The 19,840-nt window shown below is 45.6% G+C and overlaps 1 protein-coding gene across 1 annotated transcript in view; it reads left to right on the forward strand.

The window, feature by feature from the left end:
• The first annotated feature begins 440 nt into the window (after window positions 1-440).
• SURF1 (Surfeit locus 1 cytochrome c oxidase biogenesis protein) overlaps window positions 441-19,840 on the forward strand; it is a 45,640-nt gene continuing 26,240 nt past the window's right edge. The window contains exons 1-2 of the mRNA XM_086776515.1: window positions 441-664; window positions 1,796-1,861. Of these exons, the coding sequence (XP_086632641.1) occupies window positions 553-664; window positions 1,796-1,861 (178 nt within the window). The 5' untranslated portion in view covers window positions 441-552. The remainder of the gene's footprint in view (window positions 665-1,795; window positions 1,862-19,840) is intronic.

Raw genomic sequence — 19,840 nt, forward strand, 5'->3', positions numbered from 1 at the left:
TTTTTGGGCGGATGGAGGCGAGGAGGATAGGCTTCCAAGGAGAGATAAGCTAGTCGTCTGAAGATTATTTTAATGCTTTGCTCAGGTGTGTTAAGATTGTCACCACTATATTGGGTTGGGATGCTAGATGTATATTTTAATGCTTTGCTCAGGTGTGTTAAGATTGTCACCACTATATTGGGTTGGGATGCTAGATGTATATTTATGTGAAGTTTGGTGCTTTATTCAAAGAAAAGTAAGGCTTTGAGAGCTCCTACATGGATATATATGGCAAGCATGGTATGTTTCTATATAGGTTGCTAAGTTGAGAACCATGAGACCCAAAATAGGCTTTGAACATAAAGCTTATCTCCACTCACCCCAGTCTCTGTTTTTATGCATGCAAGAATACTCTTGCTCGTCATGCCAATAGTTACCCAATAAAAGCCGTCCATTTTAATGTAGTAACAAAAAGCACAATTTGAGGCCCACGGGTGTAGTCCGAGCCTCGAGGTGTCGGACGGCGTATGAAACCTGATAACCTATGTTGTTGCAACCAAGGAGGGGGTGGCGATGATGGGGTTTCTGGCAAGGCTGTGGGCGTCCGTCCGCTTGAAGGAGCTTGTGGGGAAGGACAAGCCAGGCAACGCTTACTACCGCCACTTCAAGAGCGTAAATGGCGCATGTAAACATCTCTCTCTCTCTCTCTCTCTCTCTTCACCATCAAATTTGTTAGAAGGCCATTTTCAAATCATAGAGCTGGTTAAACAGCTTAAAAATCGAATGCTACTTCTACCCTCAACCCTAAACCCTAAACCCACAAAAGAAAAAGGGAAGAGGGTGTATGGTAAGAGTTTTTGTACGAGTTCCTTTGTACAAATTATCTGGTTCTTGCAAGCACAGTTAGAATCGTGCATGGGGATAGGAGGTGGGTGGAGTACATGATCCAAGGGCCCTTCCAGGTTTCTTGTGCTTGAGCAAAACAGGCTCATAAAAAGAAAAAGGAAGCAACATACTAGACATGAAGGTATTGAGCCTCACTGTCACACTTGAGTAGTCACGTTGGTCATGTACTTGGATGAGGTCAAACACTGGGCCAAGTTGCGTGCACTGGCACACCTGCTGGTTGCTAGGAGCTTTGATGCTGAATGCTGGAAAAGGAGGTGGCTGCAAAAAGCCACATTTGTTTGTCGAACAAAGGCTGGCTTCAGAAGCTAACTTCTTGTCCGGGTCTGCCACACAATCAGGCTGCCCTCTGCAGCTGTCCTCTCCTTGGACGACAACTCCACATCAATATTCTGCCAGTAGCCTGCATGTGGAGAGGGGTCAGGCAGGTCGCCTGAAGCCACCTAAGTCGGCATGCATTTGGGCCAGCTGGGTTGCATATAAAAAATATCCTGCCCCCTGCCTGCTGGCATTCTCTGCAGCTGTGGGTGATTTTTTGATACGAAAGAGAGAATCAAGTCTTATGTAGGTTAATGAATGCTCGCCTTTAGAATGTCCAACACAAGCCCTTTGGAGGTGTATTGTGTAATGTTGATTGGCATTTGGTGAATCCCATTTATATGGTGGTTTAAGAGTTTTAAGGACTGGTTTGCAGATAGAAAGTTTTATTGCCTCCGGTTATAAGCTAAGAAATAGGTCAAGGTGTCAATGAATCTGTCTCTCTTGCTCTGCATGCTTTGCTGCAATGCTGTAGCATGTAGCCTGTGTGGCTTGGTTTTATTTTTTTTTCTTTCTTTCTTGTTGAGGTTCAAGCGGAGCAAGAAAGATTTTCTCATATGTTGCTGAATGTTTTTCATTTTTGAACCTTAAGTGGTCGAGAAGGAGGAAGAGAAAAGGCGTTTCAGTTCAAAGAGCCTTCAGCAAGATGTACGTACAGGTCAGTGCATTCTCTTTTATATAAAGAAGTGCATTTTTTGTTGCAAGTGTATTTTGTGGGACAGGATAATAAGAGCTGTCTCTTGAGAAGTTTACAGAGGTACTTGAAAGACAGGCAAGAGTAAGGTGTGTTTAATGCGAGGTTTAATTTTCTGCGTTAAAAGCTCTTGCAATTAAGTAAGAGGAGAAAAGGGTAAAAGAGGGCAGAGCAAGGAACTTCACATAACAAAACATTTCACAAATGCCTCTTTGTCGGAATAACAATTCATTTGCAGTTCGAAGAGAGTAGTTTCAATGTTAGGGCTGATTCTATTACTTCTTTGCATGGGCTAAAGCATAAGAAGATCATGAAAAAGGTTTGATCTGGGTTAAGTAATAGTTGTTATGTTTTTGGGATTTTAGGATTTGGAATGTTCAAGATTTTAAGAAGGATTTATAGACAATGCGGACAGCTTGTAAACATGCTTTCTTTTTATCTAAGGGCTGTATGCTAAAAAAAAGATATTTTTCAGAACTATGCATATGTGCACACCACATTTTAAATCTTTACATTAATTTTGTTATTGTTTGCTTCATTAGTGTGTGTGTGTGTGTGTGTGTGTGTGTGTGTGTGTCTTGTGCACTTGCAAGATGCCCTGGTCCTAAGACTGAACAACAGACTCTGGCACATTGCCCACAGGTGAGATGTTAATGGACAATTACTGCAGATTTCAGACCTATTTCAGAGACACCAGCGCTGCTTGGGGCTTTCTACTTTTGGACAGACCTGTCCAGGATACAGATCTATGTATTGTTTTCATTTGTTTCTTGTACACTAAATTGTACGGGGGTGTACTAGACACTTCCAGTTCCCCTCAGATTTTGGTATTGTAGGCTTTTTTGGTCTTTCGCAGACGCTAATAGACCTCTCTCTCTCTCTCTCTGAGATACGAGGACTCAGGATACTTAGAGATGCACATGTCGCATGCCATGCGGATAACAATTGGCCATCTGAGGGCATGTTCTCATCACCTTACGGTTGAATCTGACAGAGCCGAGGGCATCCCATGAGATGCGCTTATATACAGAGTATGCACCACTGGTAAGGTGGAGGATGAGGAGCACTATTTGTTCAGATGCCCACCCTACTATGAGATCTGAAAGAAATTTCATGCTCTCTTCTGGGATTGATTTGGCCCTCTCTCAGGGGTCCCGCAGAATGAGGACCAGAGATGTTTCGGCTTGTATTTACTGGAGCTTCGCCATCAGAGAGAGGTCATGCTGAGGAGCACTCTGAGAGACAGAGCCTGTCAGGCGCAGTTTAGACCTCCAGTACAGACTTCTTCGGTGCACATGCGTCCACTTCAGAGGCTACCACCCAAGCACGTGACCCTTCAGCTCCTTGTACTCTGATGGTCACGAGAGAGCCATATACATTCTGGGGACTAGACTTCCCCGACCGTGAGGGCCCCAGCCTCTACCCATCAGCTGTAGATCTGGGATATACTCCGACGGCAGAGTACATAGTAGTCTTCATAGCCACAGTTGAATGTGTATGGTTGATGAGGTTGTTAGCAGACATGGAGACAGAGTGGTAAAGTACCTATTCTCATAGATAGTCAGAGTGCTATTGCCGCTGTTGAAAATCCAGTTTTTCATGCAGGGACAAAGCACATAGAGGTTCATTATGATTATGTGAGAGAAAGACTTCATGCAAGCGACATTGACCTTATCTCTTGTCTGACATAGGACACTGTGGTAGATATCTTCAGTGTTCACAAAGGTTCTTTCGAGGAGACAAGTGTGAAGCTTTTGGAAAAGCTTTAAGCTTGATATGCTTTGTGACTTGATATTACTCTATGCATCCACATTTCCATGAAGGGGTGGGCGTGGGGGTGATTGTGATATATATTTTAACGGAAATGTTTATTAGGTCCTAGGATATTAGTTTAGTGACATTCTCCTAGCAAAATATCTCACTTATAGAGTGTGGTGTTAAGAGTATTATTGTGACCATTGAATTAGATACCACATTTCAGTTGTGATTTAATCTTGGGCTCTTGTTAAGGCTTCATTATTATAGGCCAATAAGCTAGTGCAATAGCGACTCGTGGAGTTCTCTCTTCTTTCTTGTGTACTTCCACGCTTGCACACCTTGTCTTGTAGGCTACTTCACGCCAACATAGGGCCTCTCCTTGGCTCATGAGGCTCTTGGTTGTCCTCGCGTAGGTGTAGACGCTTTAGGTGGACATGGATGTGTCTTGCTAGAAATTCCCACTTAGAGGGGGCCCTATTCCTAGTGTCGTCGGGGCGGGTTGTTGCTATGATGGTACGTGAAGGTTCCCCCCTCAAGTGGAAAGGTGATGTGGAAGAAGACAGGGATATAAACCTTGGGTTCTCATTTGGGCATCACCAACTTTAGTCGTGCCGTAGACCAAATGCGCATAAGGATGATCACTTGGTCCCGCAAAGTGTTCTCCATCGAGGTGGTGTCCGAGTCTCGCGGCCTACACTAAGTCTAAGGGGGAAAGAGAAAACAACCACTCCAACATTTGACGGGTGGGGTGGAAGTGGTGGACAACACAGACCCAAAGAGGCACCATCACCTCCACAAGTGAACTGATGTTAAAGGGGAGGCATTGGAAGGAGTTGTTGGTATCCACATGATCTGATTGGTATCCACAGGATTTGAAGCTCAAGCTATGGAGGGTGGAAGATTTCCATGATGTGAGTGTAGGAGGTGTAGCATTTGATGGGTTGACGGTTGTGACACGCAACAAAGCCTTCTTTAAACTTGTGAGTTTATGCAATTCACTTTACTTAAGAGAGAAGAGTTGAGAGAGAAGATAAGAGTCGACACCAAATTGTGTCCCCGTTACCCATTGAAGGCCCCCTTCCCCCCCCTTCCCCCCCCTCTGCAAGCAAGAGTATTTTCTTGTATTACTTTGGAGAACTTGGACAATGATGTGAATGATGATTGGGGACAGCCAAACGCAAGGACGAGGAAGACCGAACAAAGGTTGAACCATATGCTAACCCAATAACACTATAGAAGACTCTTTGAAGCCACTTATGCAAGTCTAGATGTGTTGAGGATATGCACATATGCTGGTTGAAGATGAGAGGATCTTCTATGCTGTATAGGGGATGAAGCATGGGTGCTTGAAGGCTGATTTGTATGCTCTAGAAAAACTTGAAGGCTTTTAGGTACACATGTTCACTAAATGCTTGATGAACTTCTTGAGAAATAAGATGATTTATGCAAGGGATGAGGGGCTACTTATATAGTGCCTTGTGTTGTTGGTTGGTGGATGCTAACTGCTCTTGGCCTGTTTTAAATGCCCATGACTGCCTGAATTCAGAGTTACCACGGAATGCTGTTCCACACTCTTGGAACGTGGGAACGACGTTCCTTGCGAGAGGAAAATCCGAAACGCGGGGGAACACCCAGGAATGTTCCCATTTGTGGAACGGCTAGTTGAAACGTTCTAGAACGTTTCGAAGCGTTCCGCGCGGAGCGAACCATCTGCAAGCCGTTTTGGGGGGGGGGGTGCGTCGACAAAAAATGGCCGTTTCGGGCTCCGAAAGAGCACGTGTCTTTCTTTACTGCGGCACGAGACCATTTTGAGCATGCCGTCTACGTTTTGGCACCATGCAACTTCTTATCTTTGCACAATGCCACCAAGCTCCACCACTTCTCACAAGCAATGTTAGCGCGCTGCTCTCTCTGTGCGACCATCCATTGCCGCATGTGAGTCGATTGAGCAGTTCACTGCCAGCTTTGTTTTGGAGCTCATCGCTTGTGTTGCCTCCGTTTCGAGCCTCTTCTAGCTGCTCAAGCCTCATGCCCTACTACCTAGGGCTAGCTAGTAGCCGCCAAGGGCATAGCCTCCTATAGTAAGGCTTAAGCACTTGTCACTATCCTTCTCCAAGCAGCATGGCTTCGAAGGGGTGGGATGAGGTTGATAGCAGCAACAAATATTCCAGCAAGGGAGGAGCAAGGTAGTGGAAGTGCCGCTATTGTGGCAATGAGAAGAACGGAGGAGTAGATAGAGTCCGTGCCCATCTCATTTATTGGAGAGAGGCCATGGCATTGTCACCAATTGGCCGACCATTTGGTCCATCTCCAGTTTTTGCGTCTGGTTCACTTGAGGCCAGGCCGGTGTCTCATGTGAAGAGGCCAGTATTTTGCTGACATGGACGGGAGCCAGACTGGTGCCACCCGTGTGTTAGCAGGATGGTGTCGTATGGACGGGAGCCAGACTCGTGCCACCCGTGTATGACCTGGACTGTGTTCGACCCATGGGATTGTCACGCCATGGAAGAGCCAGTATTCGTGCCGTGTTTTGCCTATGGGACTGTCACACCATAGGGAGACTCGTGCCTGGAACTGTGTCTTACCTATGGGACTGTCACTCCATAGGAAGACCAGGTTTTTATGTTTTTTTATGTCGTGCCAGTTTTGTGCCGATAGATATTTTGTACTTGTTCCATGAACGGATGTCCATGTTACTATTTGCACATGCACACATGATTTGCATGCTTGAAACTGTTTTCGCATGACATGTATTTGTGTGTTTGCCTGTTTGACGTGTTACTTACTGAGCGGGGACGCCTGCCAGTGAGTCGTGAAGTCTGCTCTGTATTCTGACGAGTTTTGGTGCATGTGAACAGGTGGTAAGTATGTCGCACATGTTGTTTTAATGTTTCAAATTCTAACCTTTTATTTTATAAGGTTAAGTGTTCACATTCACTTAAATGTGGGCAACCCCTTTGGGCACCCACTTAGGGGCCAAGGTGGGGAGCCCCACTTAAGTGAGTGTGGGGGTGGGCGTGGTCACCTACCCATACTCCCCACCCACATGCAAACGTGGGAATCACCAAAGTAAACTTCACTTTAAATTTTATTAAAAAAGGCTTCCTCCATCAAGCGTAGATGATAAATCGCTTCCATCCTTCAAGCGATTATTCACCAACTTGCGCCTTCTCTCCCTCGGGCGACTGTTTTCCATACCAACAGGCTGCGCTTGTTCACTCCCAGGCGGCTGGCTGCCCTACATCCCTCCTACGTTTGCTTCTCCCAGGCGGCTGGCTGCCCTATCGACTGCATCACCAGGCGGCTGCAGCCAGGCCAATTACTGTTCCTCAGGTGGCTGCGCAGGCTGCTGTGTACCCTCTATCAACGGGCTTTGATCTCTGCTCCTACAGGCGACAGCAAACCTGCAAGAACCTCAGCGTGCTGCTCCTACAGGTGGCAGCAAACCTGCAAGAACCTCAGCGTACTGCTCCTACAGGTGGAAGCATTCCTACAGGCGGCTGTCTTTTCCTCTGTAGGCATCCATTACCAGTGGGTTCTGCACGCTTCCTCCTCCTCCTCCTCTACACAGCAGCCACCATCAATAGAAGGATACCGCCGGCTGCTCCTCCACGCCATCTTCTCTCCACACTACAGCCAGGCCTCTCCTCCAAGTGGGTTCTCCTTCTTTCACAGTAGGTGGCTGTGGTCTTTTGTGGTGATACTTGTCTTGGTGGTTCACCACGAGGCAACTATTTCTTCATCAAGGGTGGCTTCATCATACCACAAGTATTGGTTTTCTATCAACCATCTACAAGTAAGTGAATTTCAGATTTCAATAAAGTATTTTATGTTTAAATTTGATAAGGGATTCATCCCGCTCGGCCAACACCCGTTCGGTGCCGGGTTGTCCAAGCTCTATTGGAGAACCTCGGTCCAAAAGTGCTGAGATCGGGAGAGCCAGGCGTTAGTACGAGAGCGCCTGTTTGTGCGTGGTCTTGGAACACCAGTGAGGCGCTCTCCGCGGAGTCCAGTGAAAGCACAGGACCGTAGAGATTGGACCACACTAGTGGTCGTACTGCTTCGAGCTTCTACATCGAAATTCGACTTCGAGCCTATTTGTTTGGTACTGCTTTCATATGTACATGGACATTATCTGGTTCTTGGAACCCATGGAGCATTGTATTTATTAAATACTCCCAATAAATATATCATATATTGAGGGGGGGGTCGGCCCGTTCCGGCCCCAGTGCTGGTGTCCATCTTTCCATTTCATTTCATTTAAATTTCAAGTTGTATTAAGTTGTCCATTTCAAATTTGTGGTTTTAAAGTTGTGCTATTAAGCGTGTGGGTGTCCAACGGAGTCTTTCCCACTTGACGGGATCGGTTTCATTGGTATCAGAGCACGGTTGTTTCCCTCTTCCTAGTTGGCCTGTGTGGAAGGCTCTTTAACAATATTATCAGTGTTCTTCTTGGGTATTTGTGGAATAAGCAATCTTTTTCAAGATGATTGCTTTTTCCACAAATACCATAGGGATTTAAGCTAAAACAATCCTTTTCCAGGTGATTGCTTTTACCACATATCTGCAAGCTTTATCTTTGGCTTGTCCTTTGAATGATCCCTTGACCTTTACAACAAAGCCTTGTTTTGTGACAGCTTGTATTGACCTTTTCTTCTTCTTCTTTCTTTCTTCTTCCTATAAAGAACTAATGATTCCCTCCAAGGTAGGATTAGGAATGTTCTTCAATACTCCTCCAGCATGCGTTTGAGAAGCAGTGCCACGGCATCATCTTCAGTTACTGGAGATTGAATTGCAGCTTGTCCTCATCCGCTTGACATGCACAGCAAGAGATTCTCCTTTTTTCAATTGTAACTCAAAGAAAGTAATTTTTAAAGAACTTTGAGTTTTTAGTACTAGGCTGTAGCTCCCAAAAACACATCAAGTTTATCCCAAGCTTGAGTAGGTGATTCAAGATAAAAAATGTGATGGAGGTAGTCATCACCTTAGCCTGTTACGACCCTGTGTTTTCCTTTGGACAGTGAGCAGGTGGGCACGGGCACGGGATGGATAGTGTGAACGGCACCAGCAAGAAACCCATGTGTGGCCAGCCCAAGTGTGAAGAAGACAAAAGGATTTAAAGTTTATAAGGTTTTAAAACCTTGGATTATTTAAAATAATAAAGGATGCGTTTTTTTAAAAGCTATTGCGTTTAGTTTTTCGAGAAAAGCAAGCTGAGGCGCCTCCTTATAAAGCGAAGGGTGGCGGAATTCAAATGTGACGTGGTGGTGTGAGGCGCATCTAAGGCTGGTCGCTAGAGAGCGCAGGTAGCACTGGAGAGAGAGAGAGAGAGAGAGAGAGAGAGAGAGAGAGCAGGGGTCAGCGTTTGGTTTACTTTCCTTCGGCTAAGGCGAGCATTGGCCTCAGATGGTGGTGTAGGTGGAGCGATGGCCTCAAGTGGTGGTGTAGGCAGAGCGATGGCCTCAAGTGGTGGCAGAGGCGGGGCGCTAGTGGACGACGATGGCATGGCCTTCGAGACAAGCTCGGGCGTGGAAGTATACAACAGCTTCGACACCCTAGGAATCCGGGACGAGCTTCTGCGGGGCATTTACGCCTACGGCTTTGAGAGGCCCACGGCCATTCAGCAGCGCGCTATCCGTCCCATCATCCTGAACTGTGACGTCATCGCTCAGGCCTAGTCCGGCACCGACAAGACCTCCATGATCGCTCTCGCGGTCTGCTAGATCATCGACACCTCCGTTAGAGAGTTCTCTATTTTTCTCTCTTTTGGATGCACGTGGGTTGGTTGAAGGAGAATAGAGATAGGCTTTTCTCTATCTTCTCTCTCTGGGTTATGGAAAAGCACAAGGTGTTGCTATGGAAAACAACCCTGGTTTTGGCACCGTGATTGGATGGTGTATCTGTGGGTTTCTAATGGAAACAGGACATTGGTTTTCAAGAGGAAACAGGACTTTGGTATCGAGGAAACATGCCTATGGTTTATGGGATACAAGTCTTTGGTTTATTGGACACAGGTCTTTGGTTTCATGTGGAAAGCATGTCTTTGGATTCATGTGAACAGGTTGTAGTCTTCTCGAGGTTACATGCAAGCTTTGACTATAGGGAAGGACATATGGTTTGGTACAGCCCTACTGCCGTTTGGGAAAGGGTTTGAGGGATACATGGTAGGGATGGAGAAGACCTTTTCAAGCAGGGAGGTGTTGTACAGGTGTGCCTTCTCCATGGTATGCTGTGCTGTAATAACGAGAGTTCTCTTTTGGAAGTCTTGGGTGAAACTATAAGGGATCCTGTTGGTGGAGTGAAACCGGCCTGACGGGCGGTGAAACAAACACTCGCACATAAAACACTTCAACTCCATTGAGGACCTAGAAAAGGAAAACAAACAGGGGGAGCTAGAGTGCTCCTGCAAACAGTACACGGACACCGATTGGCCCCAAAATGCAATGGCGCCCCTTGCGGTATTTCTTTAATTGATTATAAGAGCTTTGATTACAATAAGGCTGGAAACTCAGCCGTCACAATAGAACCCCTGAAGCTTGCAAAAAACCTGCATCATGGCTTCTTGTCCACTCGGCATCCACAAACAAATCCAGCCATTGTTCACATCGAAAGACTCTCTCACATTGAGTCTGCATACAGAAGCTTTCTCCCATGATCAAGGCTGCCACAACCATCCATAGCCTCTCACACTATGAACAACATCACACCCTGACACATCCAGTGCTTCTGCATCACAACACAGACTCCCAAACTCTCTCTCAAAAGAGAACTCGTATCACAGCACATCATACCATAGAGTCGACACACCTGTACCAACCTTCTCTACCTTCCAAGGGTACTATCCATCTCTGTCATGGATTCCCTGTCCCCTGTCCAATCAGTAGCAAGGCTATACCATACATGTGTCCAGTCCTGTACCTTCTGCCTGCATGTGACCTATCTCCTGGAGAAACCCAAAAACATGTTTCCTCCAGAAACCTATGACCTGTTTCCACATGAAACCCTTAGGCATGTTTCCCTTTGAAACTTCTGTCCTGTTTCCATACAGAACCATTCATGGCACCATTCAACAACAGTGCCAACAACAGCATACATCTAGTTACCTGTTCCCTCATGAAACATCTGGCAACATAGAGATGCCCATAACTGTAGGTCCCTCTGTTCCTTTCTAACAGGAAGAAAACAATCTGCCCCATGAGCACGCAGCCATGCGAGCTTGCTTCACTCCCATGCCAAGAAACATAACCAAGTGACCTGTACTTGCAGACAATAACCCAAGTACAAAGCTGAATTTGCAGCCAAACAAAAACAGCCCATAAACAGTCTCAAAACATTCCTGTTGCAAGGAGGATCAGCACCATGTGCACCTCTGTAGTCCTGGCCACCTGAGAATCCAGGGAAAACAGCCCCTCCTTTCTGCAAAAACACGCCGTCCTCCTAAAAGCACACGCCTGGCTGCCTATGAGATACACTGCTGCCTGTACGATGCGCCTGCACCTGTCCGTACAGGTCAACACCTGCAGCAGCCGCACCAAAGTACCCTGGTGATGCGCCGACTGTACCAGATGAGGCGCCACCTGCAGCTGTACGATACTGTACTGCCCTACCTGTACCTGCTGGACAGGACTGCAATAGTACACGCTGCACACGTGTGTACCTGCTGGACAGATCTGCGCCGGCATCTGTTTGTTCTGGTCTGCACCTGCACCACAGCCATCGCCTAAACCTGCAGCAGCCGTACACTGTACCTGCAGAGCAGCCGTACACTGTACTGCAGTCGTACAGATCCACACGGGCTCTTCTGTGCGCAGCCAAAAACCAGCAGCCCACATATGCAGTCTGACGACCATGTTTTCCTTCTCTTCCACGTAGCTTCCTTGCACGCCTCCCCAAAAGCAAGAGAGAGAGAAAGAAGAGAGTCGTGGGCCTCCAAAAGTGGAGTAGCCTCTATAAATTGCTTAGGGGCCTCCCAAGGTTTTAAAACCTTTAAAACTTTAATTTTTTTGCCCACCAAAGGTTATAAAACCCTTTTTAAATTAAAGTATCTTTGCCCCCTTCACACTTGGGGTTGTCCACACATGGGCTTCCTTTTTAACTCAAATCTGATGCCATTCACACTGTCCACCATGTCCCCGTGCACACTTGCATACTGTCCAGAGAAAAACACAGGGTCGTGACATACCCCCCTCTTGAAAAATGGCAAGCGTCCTCGATTGCACTCAATGGCACAGTAAAGCATCTTATGAGCAAAGACACCCCATATGGCAAAAACAATGGCCCTCCAATGCATCTGGATGATAAAACAATCATCTTGCACAATAAGCCACACTATCACACCAAAGTGACAAACACCTCTTGCTTGTTCCTTCAGAACCTACAGCAAAAGTCTAAAACCAAATGGAAACATGTTAACTATGTTAGCCAAAAACAAAATCATGCATCATTCTACATATGGCACACATATGCATGACACACACATGCATTCGCAAACAATATGCTTCTCAAAATGCTCTACCTACTCTAGAGTAACAGTCTAAGGGCTGCTCGCAAGCCTTACGCCTATGGGCATCCCGCAGGACCCACGATCGATGGTACAACATGAGCATATGAAAGCACTCAATGCATCCAAACACTACATCCACTAAGTACTTCCCACATATGTCTCATGGCCATCCCGCAAGAGTTACACCCAGTGGTGCATCCATGAACATCATAAAGCACTTGATGTATCATACCAATATACATGTAGCACACGACACAATCCAGAGTATTACCCAATGTATTCTCTATGGTACCAGGATCCAATGGCACCAGAATATAATAATACCTCATGCATACATGCACAAATAGAGTTCAATCCATATATGAACCAAACCAACTCTAGGACTGCTCGCAAGACTTATGCCCTCCATAGAGTTATCCATAGTTGCAGTTATAGTTCAAGGTGCGCGCGACTGTGAACCATACTCAACCATCATCTAATGTGTCTAGAACACAAGATCATAGAAGTCCCATAAGCAGATGTACTGTCAGCCTCAGTACCTTCGGGTGAATACAAAGATGTCACCAAGCGACTCCTAGATGACAACTGAGCCTGTCTGTAACAAGGGAGCGGAGGTGCTACCCCCCTCTTGAGCATCAGGCAATGCTCCAGACCTATGCTCTGCTGAACCTGAATGAGCCGTAACAAGAGTCGACTCCAACTCAAAGGCATCAAGATAAAGCTGCAAATCCTGAGGTGAATCTGCGAAGTCACCCTCCTCCATCCACTTCGCATCCATCAGTGAACCTCCTCCACAAGGGGCGCCACTGCGTTTTGGGGCCAATCGGTGTCCGTGTACTGTTTGTAGGAGCACTCTAGCTTCCCTTGTTTGTTTTCCTTTTCCAGGTCCTCAAAGGTGTTGAAGTGTTTTGTGTGTGCGAGTGTTTGTTTCACCGCCCATCAAATTTCTGAAGGCTGATTTTACCATATGCCCTGTCTGCTCTGAATAGATCTTGTTCGGTTATGGGCTCTTCTTCATTGGTTGCATCAACATCAGAGGAAGAGGTCTATCTTGCTACAAGAAACAGGCTGGAAACTACCATGCCCTGTCTTGTGAACAAGCAATCGACTTGATCCTAAGGTCTCCTTTTTTTTTTGTTGCTCTAAATGTGTCCTCGTTTATGCAAATTTGAGAAAGTCTGGCTAAGTTTGTAATTACTCGTTTTGGTTCACTAATTTAATTAATCGAGTCTATGTGATGTTTGCTACCCGTTTTCGTTTCCAATTTCATGGGGTGCTGGTTTTGTTTCCGTTTCCCGTTTCTAGTGACTATGAAACTCTCTCCATCTGCTCCATAGCCATGGTTGCCTTCACCTTCAAGCCACCATAGCTCCCCCCAATTCAACATGGTATCAGAGTGGGAATGTTAATATGGAATCAGCATCTACCTGACACAAACTTCAAGCCTATCTACGCTTCTCTAGCACATTGATCGCAGGCACCTCCCTATACAGTTGCAACCTTGCTACGGTGTGTTGCTCACCTTTAGTTGCTGCTGCTACTCTCAACGCCCGCCTGTCTACGCCAACCTGCAGCTACTATCAACAAGGTTTTTCAACACTGTCAATACCCGCCACTCTATTCGCTTGACACCTCAGGGCATAAATCAAGCATTAGAGTGCTGCTATAGCCTCCTATAGCATCATTTCCAAAAACCCCCTTGTTTGGAAACCCTATTTTTTCCTCGGGCATGAAGTGAAATTTTTTAGCAAGTACAAGCTCTCACATGTTCATAGACAAGTTCAATGGCCAAGGTTTCCACACCTGGCAAATGAAGATAAAGTTTCATGTGATGAAAGAAAATCTGTGGGGTTTGGTGAAGAGCACTACCAATGCAGGCATGGCCGTTTCTGGACCCGTTTCCCCTAATGAGATAGGGCATGGCCGTTTCCGGCTGTTTCTAGGTGTGAAGGGGGTGCGAAACGCGTTTCCACGTTTCCCACCTCCGTTTCTCACGATTCTTGTGACTATGGAGAGTTTAGAGTGTGAAGACAATGCTAGAGAGAGTGAAGTAGGCGACTCAATGATGGGATTGTTGACTGATTTCTTCAATGAAGTACATGCACCTTTATGGGTTACAAAGGTTGCCCTAATGACACCATTGCTTATGTCAGGCGCACATATAATATCTAGATATTATTCTTACTTCTGTAAGAGTGGGTTCACACAAGTGTCACCACGAAACGTTTCAAGTCTGAAACATTTCACCCCGAAACGCAAAGTTTCAACCTGAAACGTTTCACTTTGTGAGATAGGCACCAACTGAAACACCGGACCAAAACGCCTATATATATATATATTTATATATAAAGTCAAGAGAGATAGATGCTAGGTCTACTATTTGTTAGTATAAAATCTTAAAACTACTCACATAATACATTACCACGAGTGATAACACAAGTATAAAAGACATCTCTACTATTAATATTTAAACTTCAAATCTCAAAGTTTCAAAAATTTAGACGTTTCACTTTGAAGGTTTCAGTGGGCGTTTCATTGAAACTTTGAAACGTTTCATGTGTTTTAGAGGTTTCACGTTTCAGGCTACCTGAAATGCATTTCACGGTGACCATGGTTCAACTTCACACACATACAAGACTCTTACACACTACCACTCTCTAAGAGGTGGTTCACACTCTCACACACAAGCAATACCTTGATCCCAAAAGGATGAAACCCATATGTGGCCAATCACAATTTGCATGGCATGGGACATGTGAACACTCAGGTAGCCCGGCTATTGTAGCTTCGGAGGGCCAAGGGGTTTTGCAAAACACTTGACCATTAATGCAATAAAACACTGAAATTGACCATAGCCTTAAACATATGCCTCTTAATCCACATAACTGTAAAAGAGAGATGTGCACAACTGACACCGCATAAAGGTCAGAATGGGCCGATCCCCCCCCCCCCCTTCCCCTCTCTCCCTAGTGGAATATTTTATTACCTAAGGAGAAAATATCATGTACAAGCTTTGAGGGTCTTACTCTTCCCATGGGAGATGCCGGATTATCCATATACAAATGCCATAACACAGCCCAACACGAGGCAACCATAAAATTCAGCCAATACACAGAGGTACAGGTATAGGGGCTGATGCAGCTGGCACAGTGGATGGTACAGCCGGTACAATGACATTTTTTAGAGAGGAGTGAAGTAGTGTAGGCTGCATAGAGTGATGTAGACAAGAAGGCGAGCAACCAACATGGTAGAAGAGAGTGGCAACAAGAGAGAGCCTCTTGAATAAAGAGAGCGGCTCCAATTTATAGATATGGGGCTCCCATGAGGAAAAAGGAAGGCTATAATGACAAGTGGAGAGCTGAGGTGACAAGTGTGAGGCCACTTGTCCCGCTTTGATCCACTTCCTTGCCATGTCCCAATGTAAGAGATGGTTGCTTCCATAAACTTTATCTCTAAAAATATCCCAACTGGTATCCCATTTGTCATAGGTACTCAGGCAACTCTTGGTATTTGCTCAATTCTTGATGTAATGACGTGAACAAAGTTTCCATTGGAGTTGGGCCAAAAATAGCGATCCTTTGTATTGCAAGATAATTCCCCATTCTCAAAGCTTGTACTTTCCAGATATTTAGATGTCTTGGAGTCCACTAGAGCCCTTTCATACCTGGAAATGTCTAGGTTGGTGATAGCTATCGGAAGAATCCATCCTAAGAGTGAGCTTGAGGAAGTGATCTCTGGAGAAGTTTGGTGAGAGCTCCGAAGGTGTGATCCATTTGCAGTGGGTGTAGAGGATGAGAAGATCTAACTGGATAACCCATTCTCAAAGCTTGTACTTTCCAGATATTTAGATGTCTTGGAGTCCACTAGAGCCCTTTCATACCTGGAAATGTCTAGGTTGGTGATAGCTATCGGAAGAATCCATCCTAAGAGTGAGCTTGAGGAAGTGATCTCTGGAGAAGTTTGGTGAGAGCTCCGAAGGTGTGATCCATTTGCAGTGGGTGTAGAGGATGAGAAGATCTAACTGGATAACCCATTTGGTGTCCTCACGAGAGAGGTGGAGAAAAGGGGAGTCCAAATTGTATTGTAGGGTTGGGAGGTGGTCCACGTGGAGCCCATATTGTGAGAACCAAGTGGAAACTCGGGTATACCAGACTTTAGGGTTGCCCTCGAGTGCTCGTTGTCTCGAGGACTACAGGGCAAGCCTCGGGTACTTGTGGAGATCCATGTGAGTGATGTGATGGAGGTATGCGATCGTCTAAAAGAGTGTATCTCCACTACAATTGGGGTGAGCAAACACTGCCTAGACAATGTGGTGTGGGAGTGATGGTTTGTTGCGGATCATACGGGAGAACATCATGACGTGGGGTCTCTCAACTCGTTGCCAATCCTCATCGGATAAATATGGCTCCAGAAGGCTGCTCCATACATCAAGGCTGGTGTGATGAGGGTGTCAAAAAGCCAACCCTTCGTCCTGGACTGTTGGAAATGTGCTTGGAAGCACTGCCGCTCAAGTAAGCTCAAGGCTGCATATCCCCATGTCACTTTGGCATGTGCTGCGTGAACCATGGTGAAGTGTGGGCTATTGAAAGTGACACCAAGGTAGATATAGGATGAGACAATCTCCAGAGGATCCCCTCTGTACGTGAAGGGGCGGGAGGTATTGAAGACCATTACCTTGGTTTTACCAAGGGTAACAGTGAGGTCCCACCGAGTGCAAAATTCTTGCAAGGCATCCAAATGTGAAGCCTCTCAGCTGAATCTGAAAGGAGGATGATGTCATATGCATAAAGTAGTAGGGGGATCAATATGCCTGCCAGTGAGGGACCAGCCCCCTCCTCCCCCCCACCCCAATCTATCAAAATGAAGCTCGAGATCTCATCAATGTAGAGGCCAAAAAGAGTGGGTTATAGAGAGCTGCCTTGTTTCACCCCAATATTGCTGGAAATATCTTGTGATGTATCTCTTAGGGCTTTCACTCGTCCGGTGACGGATTCATGGAGGACGATGATTCTCCAAACCATGTCGGATGGGACTCCTATCTCCTATAGATGTTGTAGGAGGCAGGCTTGAGGTATAGTATCAAAAGCTTTGCGAAAATCCACAAAGCAGTAGTAAATCCTTTGATGTCGTGCTCTGCCCTCCTCGATGATGGCACAAAGGGTGAAGATGTGGTCAAGGGTAGAGTAGCTCCTCCAACAGCTTGCTTGTCTTGAGGCTCTGCATGCCTACTGTCTCTGTGCAAATGAACCAAGTTCCACCTCTAGCACTGATCCATAGAGTTTGGCCAATGTGTGGCCAATCATGATCGTCCTGCAATTATTTGGATTAAGTGGATCCCCGGCTTTGAAGATGGGGGTGATGGTGGTTGTGGACCAAGAGGGTGGAAATCCTTCACAAAAGGCTCTATTGAACATGTAGGCTAGTAGGGGCACCATGGTATCATCGGCATGTGAGATGTACTCGCGGCAGTGCATCCCTCGTGGTCTTGGGCCTGCCCATTATGTAGTCTATGGATGGCCTTGAGAACCATGTCCTTTGTGAAGAAGGCGCAGAGAGAGAGAGAGAGAGAGAGAGAGAGAGAGAGAGAGAGAGAGAGAGAGAGAGAGAGAGAGAGAGAAGAAAAGAAGAGAAAAGATATATTAACCTTCGGAGAGTGATAGAAACTCAGTTCGCTGGTTTTATAAAGCATGTTCTTTTGGACTAACCTTATACAAACCTGCACCTACTCTTGGGCACTGATGACGTGAGTAGGGATGTCACCAGCCTGGACATTTCCCAGTCTGAAAGGGGTCTGGTGGACTCCAAGATGTTTAAATATTTGGAAAATACAAGCTTTGGGAATGGGGGATTATCCTAGAATACAAAGGACCACACTCCCAAAATTTAGGAGAGTTGCTATTTTTAGCCCGACTCCGATGGAAATTCTGTAGATACCAAGAGTTGGCAAAGTGCCTATGACAGAATGTCTACCAGCTGGGATATTTTTAGAGATAAAGTTTATGGAAGGACCCATCTCTTAGATTGGGACATGTGGCAAAGAGGTGGACCAAAGTGAGACAAGTGGCCTGACATTTGTTAGAAAGTGGATCAAAGTGAGACAAGTGGCCTCACACTTGTCACTTCAGCTATTGTGTGGCTCTCCACTTGTCATCGTAGCCTTCTCTTGCCATTTTAGCTCATGGGAGGCCCAAATCTATAAATTGGAGCCCTCTCTCTTCCGTTATAGGCTGCCCTAATGATGCCTACTCTCTTTCTCTCTCTCTCTTGAAGGCTACCCATGAAGAATACCGACTGTTGGGGACTGTTTTGGAGGCTTCCATCGCGAAGAAATACTGAAGGCAAGGGTATTTAATCATTTATTATGATTTCTAGCCATTGTACTTGTTGCACCAGCATTTGTACTCGCTGTACCAGCCACCATACCGGCTGTACATCCATTGTACCTGCTGTACCAATCATTGTACTTGTTGTACCAGCATTTGTACTTGCTGTCCCTGTTGTACCAGCCACCGTATCGGCTGTACCAGCCACCGTACCTGTTGCATCGGCTGAATGGAGTGTTGTACTTGTTGTACCAGCTCTATTGCATGAAGACCCGTGGTTTTTGGGGAAGAATCAGTACCCACACGGAGGTATATGGATTATATTGTTGGCTCGGCATTTCTACAGCCTATGTTCCGGCTTGGTAGCCTTGTGTTGGGCTGTGTTATGGCATTTGTATAGGGATAATCCGGCATCTCCCGTGGGGAGAGTAAGGCCCTCAAAGCTTGTACATGATATTATTCTCCTTGGGTAATAAAATACTCCAAGGGGGGGGGGGTCGGCCCATTCCGGCCTCTATGCGGTGTCACACGTGCAAGCTCCATTTTCAGCATTTGTGGATGTTTTGTCCAGCTTTATGTTTTATGCAAAGTGATGATGGATATGTGTTAAGGTTGTGGCCATGTTTAAGTGTTTTAACATGCATTGATGGTATCAACAAGTGTGTCAAAGGCCTTAGTCCCCCGGGCACCCGCCGCGAGTTACAAGGGATGTCATAGCTTATTGTCCACGCTATGCATGATAGAGTTGATGAACCTACACTTCATGTTCGGACAGACATTGGAGTTAATGGTTGCACTTTTGAGTCGAAGTCTTTTTAAAAGTTTAGCTTAATGTTTGGTTCTAGCTCTTAGTGCTTTAGGTCCAGAGTTTACAGTTCTCTGTTTTGCTATTTTGTTTTTGTTTGTTTGTTTGCTTGTTCTTGTTTTTTTTGTTAATGTCTTAATATAAAGTCTTCGTTTGATATTATCTTTTGATTTCCTCTCCTTAGTAGCTAGGTTTGTTAGTTTATTTATTTCTGATCTTTCAAATGCTTTGTTTTTGTCTTTGTCCTTCTTCACTATTATTTCTTTCTCAAATCTCTCAATTCGTAAGTTCAGATTTTTCTGACCTATGAAGGTATATATATATATATATATATATTAACGTCTACAGAAAGGCCAGATTGGCCTATGAGAGAGAGAGAGAGAGAGAGAGAGAGAGAGAGAGAGTTTTATAAATGTTTTTGGAAGTCCAGAATGGTCTATGATACCAAAATGGTTTGAAATGTACACGGTTTGTAAAAAATGGAGAATGCAGTGTAGCATAGTTGGTAAGGATTTAGGTGCAAGGTCGTGGGTTCAATTCTTGCTCGCTGCAGC

This window comes from Cibotium barometz, chromosome 37, assembly GCF_041138505.1.
Source record: "Cibotium barometz isolate CiBa-2024 chromosome 37, ASM4113850v1, whole genome shotgun sequence".
Taxonomy (NCBI): domain Eukaryota; kingdom Viridiplantae; phylum Streptophyta; class Polypodiopsida; order Cyatheales; family Cibotiaceae; genus Cibotium; species Cibotium barometz.